The following is a 12864-nucleotide window of genomic DNA, read 5'->3' as shown; positions in this document are numbered from 1 at the left end:
ACAAGAAAACTATCTCTTTGTCTTCTTCCTTTGCATATTGATACACAAATGGCCATAACTTGGCATATAAACATTCTCTCAGCATCATCTTCCTTGTCATATGTGACCAGCTGAGCAAAAACCCAACTAGTTTGCATTTTTATCACAATTCTCTTTATAACTTCTTTGTTATCCAGAGGGAAACACCAATGGGCTAGCAAACTTTCAGCCTTATCTTGTGGAGTTATAGCTATAGACAGGTTTATTTTTGGGGTGTGGCATCCCATTATGTCATTTACAAAAGTTTTAAAAATCCTGACGCCATCTTTTGGGGGCAAGAAGTGATATGCGAGTCACGGCATAATAATATATACTCGTCTCCCAGACACTTCTCAAGGATATTTTATGATCACAGATTATACACTAGATGCTTACAAGGTGATAATACAGCAATGAGCACACTAAAGACATAGCTACGTAGTAAAGTCGGACCAGGATTACGGGACTATCCAGGTCTATGGGATAGCTAGATGCACATAGGGCGCTTCATAGCACACGGTTTAGTTGTTGCACGTACCTTTATGAGATCTGTAAGAGTACAGACAGATTTTTGTACTTCTTTGGTTATGTATATACAGTAGCTACAGCTAAATGTTGTACTGAGATCATGCATTATGCCATTATCACTGTTGTAGCTGGCCATGTACACACCCTGCTTTATGACATCCTGTGAACCTTATATCACTTACCTTTTGTATATAGTAGAATAGTAGCATCCTTTCATGTAGCTGATGCATTTAGATTGCTGGATATTGTCAATAGCTAGCTATAGCTTGACTGGAGGCTTCAAGAAGAGACATCCAATCATCGACAACACATATAACAGTGTAAATTATTTGTCATGAGTGCTGACAAACCGGAGACACAGCAAACTTTTTACTTCTTACCACAAAGAAGCACTACATGAAAGAGTGAATGGTCTATCACTCTGCAACTGAATATGAGCAGTGTTCTGAAGACTTGTCTGAGGGAGAACATGTTGATATACACAACTATCTAGTAGATATATGTGACCGAATTTGACAAAACAAGGCTTCCACACACATCCAATTTTCTGACTTTAACCAGCTGTAACTTGACTAATCAGCAAACTATTGGCCCAAACTTTTCACAACGTCCTTCCATAGCATAGTACAATACCAGGTGAAAACGTGAGACTAATGGCATACTGCTACATTGAGTTATGGTACTTCAAAGTCACAAAAGTGGATGTGTGTGGCCGGTCACATATGTACACCAAAGGAATCTCATGCAGCTATATACTAAATAAAAGCTTACAAGTCTTTAGATGCTTTCAATTATTATTATATCAATGGATATGTACGAGCAGTAATTCTACGTATAACCTATCTCATGCTGGTCCCCAGCCAGAGAGCAGCACGAAGTTTGGGTTATAGTTGAGAGTATCGGAACTATGTAGGTATGCTTACAGGGCATAATTATACTACATGCATGGTTGGGTAAGTTGCTACTGCGTTATAGTGTACATAGTTTTGTGTAATGTACACCAACGTTTTGGTGCTTACTTAGCATGCATGTGAGTCCTTGCATGGACATAATAATTAAATGTATATATAAATGAAACGCTCATCACAATATTATACCTTTTGACCTATAGTCTTGTAGCTTAAGATAGCAGCTTCCTTACAGCCCTTGTAGCTCACTTGTAAGCTTGCAGTTCCCTTACACTTGTAGCTGGCTTGCAACATTATACACTTGCAGTTATGTGGCTTGTAGCTAACATTATTTTGTAGCTATCTTGTGGTCTTGCAGCTCTCTTACACTTGCAGTTCTGTGACTTGTAGCCTTGTAATTCACTTACATTTGTAGCTTTTGTATAGCCTTGTAGTTCACTTATGCTTGTAGCTCACTTGTAGCCTTGTAGACTATATGCTTGTAGCCTAGCATGTAGCTGTTTACGTAGCTCACTGGTAGCCTACAGGCTCATATAGTTCACTTAAACTGACTTGCAGCTCACTTGTAGCCTATGCTTGTAGTTCACTCACTGGTAGTCTTCAAGATCACTTGTAGCCTTATAGTTTACTTACACTTGGAGCACACTTGCAGAGCCTTGTAGTTCACTTCAGTAGACTTGTAGCTATATAGCTCACTTTTAGCCTTGTAGCCAGCTAATTATATTTACTTCAGTGTAATTCACAACTCCAAGAACTATCTGGTACATCAACTATATACAAGATAGTATGCTACTATTATGCTATCTAATCCAAAACAGCCAAGTTGTAAAAACAAGAGTGCAGCCCTCAGAAAGACTATGGTGAGAAAGATGTGAAATCCAAGGTGGCGGCAAAGAAATGGCTGTGATGGTAGGTTAATAGTAAAAATTTTAATAACAACAATTCAGGTGAATTTTGTGCCAAGATCAAGCGGCACCAAATTCACCTGAATTGTAGTTATTAAAATTTTTATCATTAACCTACCATCACAGCCTCTTGGCACAAAATTCACCTGAATTGTCATTATTTTTTACCATCACAGCCATTTCTTGGCTGCCACTTTGGATTTCACATCTTTTTTCACTGTAGTCTTTCTGAGGGCTGCAGTCCTTTTTTAACAGCTTGGCTGTTTTGGATTAGATTTCACTTCTTTTTGTATTTATATACCCTAAAGCCGGCCTATGGCCAGCTTTGGGGCTTCTTGTTTTCTTTACCACAGGAAGAAGAAAAAGATGAAGCAGATTTTAAATACTTTAACGAATTCTGATTTTATCAGTAAATGTACAAATTATATATTAATACATACATTTATTACATGTCAATTATTCCCTACAGATAACTTGTTTGCAGCTGATCTCTCTACTGGGTGACTTGAAATGTAGCTGATCATGGACTCTCTACAGGGTGGTTTGTTTGTAGATGAACTCTCTACAGGATTCTCTCTACAGAGTGACTTGTTTCTAGCTGAACTCTCTGCATGATTATCTGTTTGTAGTTGAACTCTCTACAGGGTGATTTGTTTCTAACTGAACTCTCTACAAGGTGATTTGTTTCTAGCTGATCTCTCTACACAGTGACTTGTTTCTAGCTGATCTCTCCTTTTTTCTAGCCAATCTCTCTACAGGGTAACTTGTTTACACAGTAGCTTAACTCTCTACAGGGTGGTTTCTTTGTAGCTGAACTCTTCACAGGGTGATTTGTGTCTATCTGATCTCTCTACAGAGTTACTTTGCCTGACTTATCTCTTTAATGGGTGATTTGTTTTTGTAGCTGAACTCTCTACAGGTCACTGGTTTCTAGCTGATCTCTCCTTTTTCTAGCCAATCTCTCTACAGGGTAACTTGTTTACACAGTAGCTGAACTCTCTACAGGGTGGTTTTTTTGTAGCTGAACTCTTCACAGGGTGATTTGTGTCTATCTGATCTCTCTACAGAGTTACTTTGTCTGACTTATCTCTCTAATGGGTGATTTGTTTTTGTAGCTGAACTCTCTACAGGTCACTGGTTTCTAGCTGATCTCTCTACAGGGTGACTTATTTGTAGCTGAACTCTCTGCAGAGTGATTTGTTCGTAGCTGAACTCTCTACAGGGTGATTGTTTTGCAGTTGAACTCTCTACATGATGGTTTCTTTGTAGCTGAACTCTCTACAAGGTAACTTCTTCTAGCTGATCTTTGTACAGGGAGATTTGTTTGTAGCTAAATTCTTCACAGGGTGATTTATTTGCAGCTGAACACTCTACAAGGTGACTTCTTCTAGCTTAACTCTCTACAGAGTGATGCAGCTGAACTCTCTACATGATGGTTTCTTTGTAACTGAACTCTCTACAAGGTGACTTCTTCTAGCTGATCTCTCTACAGCGTGATATGTTTCTAGCTGAACTCTCTACAGGGTGAACTGTTCATTGCTGAACTCTCTACAGGGTGATTTGTTTGCAGCTGAGCTCTGTACATGATGGTTTCTTTGTGGCTGAACTCTCTACTAGGTAACTTCTATCTGATCTCTCTACAGGGTGATTTGTTTGTAGCTGAACTCTCTACAGGATGACTTTTTCTAGCTGAACTCTCTACAGGGTGATCTGTTTGTAGCTGATCTCTCTATCAGGTGATTTGTTTGTAGCTTAAGAGAGAGAGCCATCATAACATGAGAAAATATGTACAGGAATGAAAAAGAAAGAAGCATGTGTAACCTCGGAATGCGTGTGACCACAGAGTAGGCTGCCTAGAGCACTACTGTGGGCATGGCAAGGTACAAAAAGAGAAAAAAAACACACACAATTATACACATAGAATTACAATGATAATTACAATATTAGCTAACTACGTATCTAGTTCAGACACCACTCTTTACATTGTCTCGCCATGAAAATCCTCTGAGAGGCAGAGATACTGGCAGAGGCTGCTTCATCTAACCAACTCCTGATTCCACTTTTTGATGTGTTTAACTCAGGAAGGATAAATCTAAACAAATTGACCAAGTTCTGGGTAGAAGAGACTTGGTAATGCCCCAATACTGTTATCTTAATTGTTTCATAATAATTAGCGATGTTGAGGCAATCAAATTCAGCCAACAACTGAAGGTAATCAGTTTTGTTCTGTTTTCTAGATCGAGCCAACTGAATATGATGAATAGAGTCTAGCGGACATGTTATTCCAACAGTGCAATGGATGAGCTCTGAGGGTTGTAAATTACAATATCAGGGCGGTAGGGGGTAATAAAAAGACTTGCTGGAATTGTTGACTGGGGAGTGTTATCAGCATGGAAATCTGGTAAATCTGCAAACACTTTGATGAAAGGAGCACTAGTGAAGGCTTCAACAAATTTAGTTGCTAAAAACGAAAAGCACTTCGTTATGCCGATATGTATACCTCTGTTGAGTCAATGCCACAGGGCAGCCACTCAGAAAATGAGCTGTGGTGGGACGGTTTGTATTGCAAAGTGAACACTCTCTACAAAGTGACTTCTAGCTGATCTCTGTACAGGGTGATTTGTGTATAGCTGAACTCTCTACAAGATGACTTGTTTCTAGCTGAACTCTCTACAGGGTGATCTGTTCGTAGCTGAACTATCTATACGGTAATTTATTTGCAGCTGAACTTTCTACATGATGGTTTCTTTGTAGCTGAACTCTCTTCAAGGTAACTTCTATCTGATCTCTCTACAGGGTGATTTGTTTGTAGTTGAACTCTCTACAGGATGACTTTTTTCTAGCTGAACTCTCTACAGGGTGATCTGTTTGTAGCTTAACTCTCTACAAAGTGACTTCTTCTAGCTGATCTCTCTACAGGGTGACTTGTTTCTATGCGAACGCTCTACAGGGTGACTTGCCTGTAGCTGAATTGTCTATCAGATTAACTGTTTGTAGCTGAATTGTCTATCAGATTAACTGTTTGTAGCTGAATTGTTTATCAGATTAACTGTTTGTAGCTGAATTCCTACAAAATAACTTGCAATGTAATATAATTCTATAATGGAGCAAGTTATAAACATAGCTGAATGCTCTATTAGGGTGACTGTTCTATTAGAGTATCTCGATCTCGCATTTGCTACACGTAGTTGCCTTTCGAATCATAACTCAATGGTATGTAATCCGATTCTTCTGTACTACTGCAAGGACTTTCTAGATGATTATTCTAGCTACATACTGATTTTAAACTCATTGCTCTAAGTGGTTTGCCTAATAGGCGTGAAAACTAATAGTTTTTGTATTCATAAAAATCGATCGCTTAATTGTGGCACAGGTTGGATTTTGTATCATATCTCCATGGTCTTTATCTCGATTCCTTTCAAACCACAAAAAGGCACTCCTACGATAGTTACTCCATCTACATAGCACTTTTTAACTCATTCGTCCAAGCGGTTTACCCTGTGGGCATGACAGACCTTCGACCTTATTTTACGCAAATAATTGGTCATAACTCTGTGAATGTTCATCGGATTCCTACCAACGTTGGGCCTTAATGAGCTGTTTAAGTGGGCCAATTTTCAGCCCGATTGGAGCTCGAATTCGTGTTTTATGGTGGATTTTGTGAAGTGTGCGAAATGATGAAGAAAAAACGAAGAAATTAAAACGAAATCTAAATCAAAACAGCCAAGCTGTAAAAAAGAGTGCGGCCCCCAAAAAGGCCAAGTTGAAAAAAGATATGAAATCCAAGGTGGCGGCCAAGAAATTACTGTGATGGTAGGTTAATGGCAAAAAATTTAATTACGACAATCTGTGATTTAGCTTCTAGACTTCTGTTAATTGCTTCAGATCAGCTTCATTTCCCTGATGAAGATGCTGCTGCTGCAATGTTCTCTGACATTCCCATTTCATAATCATCATTTTGCTTCTTGCAGTATTCGGGACCGTGCTCGGTTGAATGCCCTTTCTCGCTCTTCTGGCACCAGTAGTGGCTGGCTTAAAGCTATTCCTTCAACCTCTCTTGGTTTAGCTATCCCAGGTCCAGAGTTCATTGTTGGTTTGCGTCTATAGCTTGGAGTTTCTCTGTTTCCCATTTCCCCATTGTGTACATGCCTCTCTGCCATAGATTGCTTTGGTGACCATCTTTTAGGCTGTTCCCATGGTCCTATGAGAATCCGTCGCATGATGCCTTAGTTAACATCCTTCATCATGCCTTATTACAAGATCATCCAGAAGTTCTTAAAGAGCAACGTGCCTCTTTTGATGACAGTTCACGTCCACGAGACATTTCCATCCTGATTATCAACTTGGTCGTCCTGCCTATTTTGATGTCTCTGTCCGCAGCACTACTCAGCCTGCTCATATTTCTTCCTCCACTTCCTGTGCTGGGGTGGCTGCTGCAGCTGGAGAGGTGGCTAAGGACTCAAAGCACCTTGCTATTGTGTAGAGGGCAGGAGGTGATTTCATTGCACTAGTTGTGGAAAGTTTTGGGATATGGACACCTTTTGCTTTGTTGTTTCTTAATACTATTACTGACCGTACCACCACCCGTAGTGGCATTTCACCTAAGGTGGCCAGAAGAAGTCTACTTCAGCAACTCTGTTTGTTTATGGGTGAATAATGCTCAAATAATTTTAAGGTATTAGGCTCTGCAAGGTGGTGATGATGACTTTTCCCTTTCCCTGTAGTTTTCTTTGTTGTTCTCCTTTCCCAGTAGTTGTATTTTATTCGTTGTATTTTATTCGTTGTGGTTATATAGTTTGTTTTGTAGATTCTATTTATAGCATTTGTTGTCATGTTTAATTTTCCTTTTTTTTTCAGACATATTTTGTTTTGTAATTATGAAAAAAATTATGACTATTTTTAAGTTCATTATGTTTTATGAAAGGGTGTTACTTTGACACATATACTTACAGGATGAGCAACCACCAGAAAGATGTGTTCCCACTGCACCTTCTCTGCCAGATGTACTACATAATTATGTAAGTATTTAATTGCTATATACAATATAATTATGTTGGGTGCATCCCTACATCTAAGTGGATATATACCTAATTTCCTAATTTGTTTGTGTTTCTGTGAAGTAAAAGTATCTGGGCAGATAAAAGAGCTGATATCTGGGGTGGCCAAGAATGAATGGTAATACAGCTAACTACAAAACATTTTCATATTGGACCCTCTAATGTTCTACATTAAGCCTTCCTAATTAAAATTACTTTAACTCTAATTAGTTTGGCTGCCTTTTTGATGGTCAGTATAGAGAACAAGTAGGTGGCCAAAATAACTAGACAATTAAAGTAATTGATTAGGAGTGCAGCAAGGCTGAATGCAGAACATTACTTAATGATAAAGGTCCAAAGTTGGTACAGTGAGACTTTTATAGAAAATTATGTTGGATTAGTGAGGATGTAAGATTATCAAGGTAGTGTTACATAGAAAAAGTCTTGTTGGTACATAAAATAATGCAATTTTATAGAAGTATTCTGGATTACAGAGGTGCCAGATTAGAGAGGTTTAACTGTGATAAGTCTCACTCCAAAGTTTGAGTCTCTGAAACAGAGATGGTGAGGGCAAAGCAAACACTGGGTGGGAGAGCAACTTTGGCAATGAAGGTTACACATGTTGTAGAGCAGCAGACATGGATGTCATTTTGGGGAGTTTAGGAAAGATACGTATCCTCCCCAAAATTACACTAAAATTTACTGTAGACAAGTTTCTTTGTGTAAATTGTTGCAGAAGAATTCTTACAAAGCAAAGCATGTTGCAATAGCAACTTTGAAAAGCATGTGAAACCTAATATACAAGAATGGTAACTATAATATTAATGTTGAAGCATTGCCGCAAGTACTATACAGTTAATAAAGCACAAGGAGTATGGCCAAGATGCTAATAAAGCACAAGGCACAATCAAATGCTTTATTTACATTAAGGTATTGACTATGATGAAATATTTGATAATTAATCATCATGGATTCTTCTCTTTTCATAGTGACTTTTACTTATGCATAGAATTTAGGCATTGTGTCATTTGTAATAGGGATTTTACATTAGAGATTATACTGCTGCACAGTTTGTATTAAAATCAAATCTTCCTTAGAATGTTATTCAACAATGTTAGGATTGTGGTATTGAGTTTCAAATTGTTAATTTAATAAGCCTACTACTTATTGGGGCAGAAGGTAAGTTATTATAATTATTTATTTAGTTAAGTACTCAAATTTACTAACCTATTTCTATGTAGCCAGTAGTCTGCATTCCTTCCTTCCTTCCATGGCCTGCTCAATGGTTAACAAGTGGTGGGTAGAAGTATGCATCCACACATTGTTGTCTGAATGAATTGTTCTTTATTAATTTTGGTAACTGTCAACTTAGTAACTACACTGAGCCTGCATGCTATAAACCCAAACCCACAATTAAACGCTCAGTGTCACTCAATATAACAAGTCAAAGTATATACTGGTTGGGAATCAAAGCCATGAGCAAACTGCGTTTCAGTGATATTACCCAGGCAATATGCGAGTTAAACCCCTAGTGGCAGGTTTGAATGTCCATGCTAAAGTTGCATTTGTGTATGTAATATATACATATACTGTATAATGGTAATACTGTGCCATAGAAGTTTGTGTATTGTATTTCTGCTTGCTGCAGATACAGTTAAATACTTATTGGTACAGATATGACGCAGTCTGGGAAAACCGGTATTTTTTCCCATGTCAGCATATTGGATTTTGTACCCAGAACACAAAGCTACATTAATATACCAGAGAGGATTATAATTAGTCTTCGTTGATAAAGTCATAGTTGATCTGACATGATCTGACATTGTATGGCAATGTTTAGCAGCAAACGTAAACATGCCAAGCTGGAGCAAGCCCTCTGAAAGAGTTTGGATTTTCAAAGCTTGGGTGTGAGTATTTTGATACCCAAAACTCCTTTAGCAGCCATGCACTGCATTACTGTTAAGCTACATACATAATAAATCAACACTGTGTTGATTGATATGAAATTATCCGATGTAATGTTTTGTGACATGTGTCTATATCAAATATACTGCAGTACATGTACATTTAAAAGCCCATTAGAAGCCACTTAAACAGTGTGGGAACATGAGGTAGAATGGTGCAGGTTGTACTTCACCAAAAGCTGCAGGTTCAATTCCCCAAGCTAGACAACTTTTTTTGCTTTTTTGGACCTTTAGGTGCACCCTTTTAGAAACTCTTTGACTGCTCTATTAGAGTTGCTGACTGTCCTATTAGAGTATATCAATCTCTTTTAGCTACCTTCCTTGACTGGTTCAGTAGGTAATTGGGCGGTCTTCGGACTAATTGGTCTGATGGCCAACCGTTATAATCCACTCTGGAATAGACTACCTAATTTCACATTCAAAATCAGCTAGGTCTTGTTTTGCTGGCTGCTTTTCTCAAGCCCAGTGGCAATCCATACGTTCAGTGTGAGGCCTTAATGGAGCTCTGGTCTGGCTGGTGATGGCTGTATGTAGCTGTACAGTTCCCCGGTGTTGAATAAATACCTCTACTGTGAATTTCCTTTCATTTTAGCCAGTATTGAGACCTAAATGACCCATAACTTGGCCTAATTCATCCCTACGCCTTCCTTTTCAATTTTTAAAACAGTCTCTTGCCTTCTTTCCAGGCCCCCACCTGCTTCCTCCTTGTGGAGCTTGTCTGATACAGTTAACCATGGTTTTAAAACTATCTAAAATGGCAGGAAACTTAGTTGTTGGCAAATTGCACAGTGGATGCTCTGGAAGGTAAAGAATTGGTGTAAAACGTGTGAAAATTTGGTATACATAGTTTCAACCATTGGCAAGCTACAATACACTACTTACTTAAAACCGGCGTTTCTCAATATTTTTAAATAGGCGATAATACCAATTTTCCCATCCTGGGTCACATATTTTATCATGTTCATGCGTGTTATTAATTGTTTACAACTAGCTACTTGGGGGAAATTCAGAGCAAGCAAATTGCTGAACAATTAAGTCTAATATCTACCCAGTCCAAAGATTTGTGTGTTATCACTAAATGCTATCTGTCATTACAATTGATCTTTCGTGACTGAATGTGCTAATCTTTGTTGCAATTGTATGTTTGCTATGTTACTGCTGCTGAATGTTGTAGTGTTTGTGAGCAGTAAAGTTTGTGTGCTGAATGGTTGAGCTTGAATGTTGTAATGCTTCTACCCAGAGCCAGTACCATCAACAGATGTTGGTACGCAGGCTGACATGTTCTTTGCTGCTTCTTCTCCTATCTAACCAGCATCACCCGCACAGTCCACAGTGAGTTTTAATTTTGATGACAATGCAATGTAAGAATCTTTATATTAATTGCATGCTAATAGTTGACTGTCTTTCTAGGGCACAAGAGCAAGGTGAGTCATACCATCCGGATGACAGTGATACCATCCAGGAGGATGATGGTCGCATAGCTGGAGATAGAAAATTCATAGTCTTCCTGTCTCAGTTGTTAATGTTGTTTCAACAGTGTCATAGTTGTGGTCTAGAGGTAGAGTTCAAGACTTCCACTGTAGGTACAATGCTGGTGGTTGATGGTATATGCCCTGATGGACATGTACTACACTGGAAGTCACAACCAACAGTAAATCAATATGCCAGCTGGTAACCGGCTGTTGGCTACAGCTCTACTTCTTTGTGGTCTGAAGCTTGCTAATTTGGCAGATGTGTTAAATTCAGCAATGTTTTGTGAAAAATGATATTATGACTTCCAGAAAAAGTATGTGTATCCTGTTGTGCACACCACCTACACAAGGCAATGGGAGGCTGTAGTGGAATACTCAAGGCGGATTCAGTTACACCTATCTGGTGATAGTTGTTGTGACAGTCCTGGTTATAGTGCTAAATACTGCACATAAACCCTCATGGACTCTCCCACGAACCTACTCCAATACTACAGTTTAGTGCAATGTACTGAAACTGGTAGTTCAGTAGCTATAGAAAAGAAAGATTGTGACAATGCCTTGATAAATTGACAGTACAACATGTTGATATCTCTACCATAGCTATAGACAGACACGCTGGTGTAGCATCCCTGATGGAAACAGATTACCCTCATCAATATGATGTGTGGCACTTGGCTAAAAGTTTTACAAAGAAATTAGGCAGAAGGGCATAACAAAACATTGTGGTCAGCTCTTCCCATGAATCCAATCTATTTTTAATCACTTGTGGTGGTCTGCGCAAACATGTAATGGTGATGCACAACTACTTGTGGAAAAATGGAAATCTATTGTACACCTTAAATTATATCCAATGTCCAGGAGTCGGATAATGATCCTAATGCATTGTTCCTAAAATGTTTTCATCCAACACTGTCTCCAGAAGAAGAGCACAGTAAGAAATGGTTGCGACCTGGAAGTATTGCACACAATGCTTTATGCAAGGTAGCACTACAGAATACACTGCTGTGGGACATTAAGACATTAACTAGTTTCCATCATACTTGCTTATTGGAGGTCTTCCATTCCTTGCTGCTGAAATAAGTATCCCAAGGTGGCAGCATTTTTGGCATGATGGAATACCAGTTCGTACTGAACTTGCTATTCTAGATCACAACAATAACACACACTGTAAGCAACCAACTACGAAATGTGACCAGATCTGCAAAAAGAGGTCTTATAGCCTTTCCAGTTGTGTGTACTTGGCAATCCATAACTCAGATTGTGAATATGGTACCACTCTGAAATGTGGTCACATTACACTCCTAACATACAACTACTTCGTAGTATAAAATGAAAGTGACAGGATAAAAACTCAAGGAGTTATGAGTAGTCAAACCTAGGAATTGGGAACAGATCTGGTCACAAAGTATTTTGATGTTATATGTTGTCATAATTAAATTTTGATTTACCTCACAGGTAAAGCCAGATATAAATTGTTTTTCTGAAAGGGAGGAATGCATGTGTAGCTAAGCCAATACTACAAGACAAAAACTACACACACCTCACTCACATGCTACAAGATATCAAGACTCACGGTAGTGAGGTGCGCGGCCAAGAAACTACAAAGCGCATGCCAGAATTAAAACATGCACGGCTACTACCGTGAGTTATTTACGTGTAGGGACGGTTTTGCAATTTTAGTCTTCATTATGCAATCATTTCCATTAGAAATGTATTGTACAGCGGGCACCAGAATGGTTATCTTGTCGCAACCGCAAAAATAAGACCAAGTTCACTTTATTATGCTGATATCTCAGCTTGTGGTAGTTTTATCATCATATTATTATCATTGAATATAACTGCCTTTTGTGGAGTAATACTGGCACAGGAGTTTTCTAGTACTAGATTGCCTGTACAGCGGATTTTGTTTACCAAACACCTAATCCATACGATAACTTTTAAAGACGCGGCATGGACACAAACCCAACACCCATATAAACGTATTGTGAAAGCGTAAAGAACGTAACTTCCCTAGGGAGAGTGTTTTCAGGATA

General features: G+C 38.6%; 1 protein-coding gene across 3 annotated transcripts in view; it reads left to right on the top strand.

The window, feature by feature from the left end:
- The window catches only part of LOC136267732 (E3 ubiquitin-protein ligase NEDD4-like), a 330028-nt gene that overhangs the window by 142937 nt on the left and 174227 nt on the right, over nt 1–12864 (top strand). For all 3 annotated transcript variants that reach the window (XR_010706728.1, XM_066062892.1, XM_066062891.1), the window contains one exon: nt 7312–7377. Coding sequence is in view for 2 of the 3 variants with exons in the window: in XM_066062892.1 (XP_065918964.1) it covers nt 7312–7377 (66 nt within the window). In the remaining variant the exon portion in view is untranslated. The remainder of the gene's footprint in view (nt 1–7311; nt 7378–12864) is intronic.

Source organism: Dysidea avara, chromosome 9, assembly GCF_963678975.1.
Source record: "Dysidea avara chromosome 9, odDysAvar1.4, whole genome shotgun sequence".
Classification (NCBI taxonomy): Eukaryota; Metazoa; Porifera; class Demospongiae; order Dictyoceratida; family Dysideidae; genus Dysidea; species Dysidea avara.
Note: the sequence above shows the minus strand (reverse complement) of the source record. Positions and strands in the feature narration are given on the sequence as shown.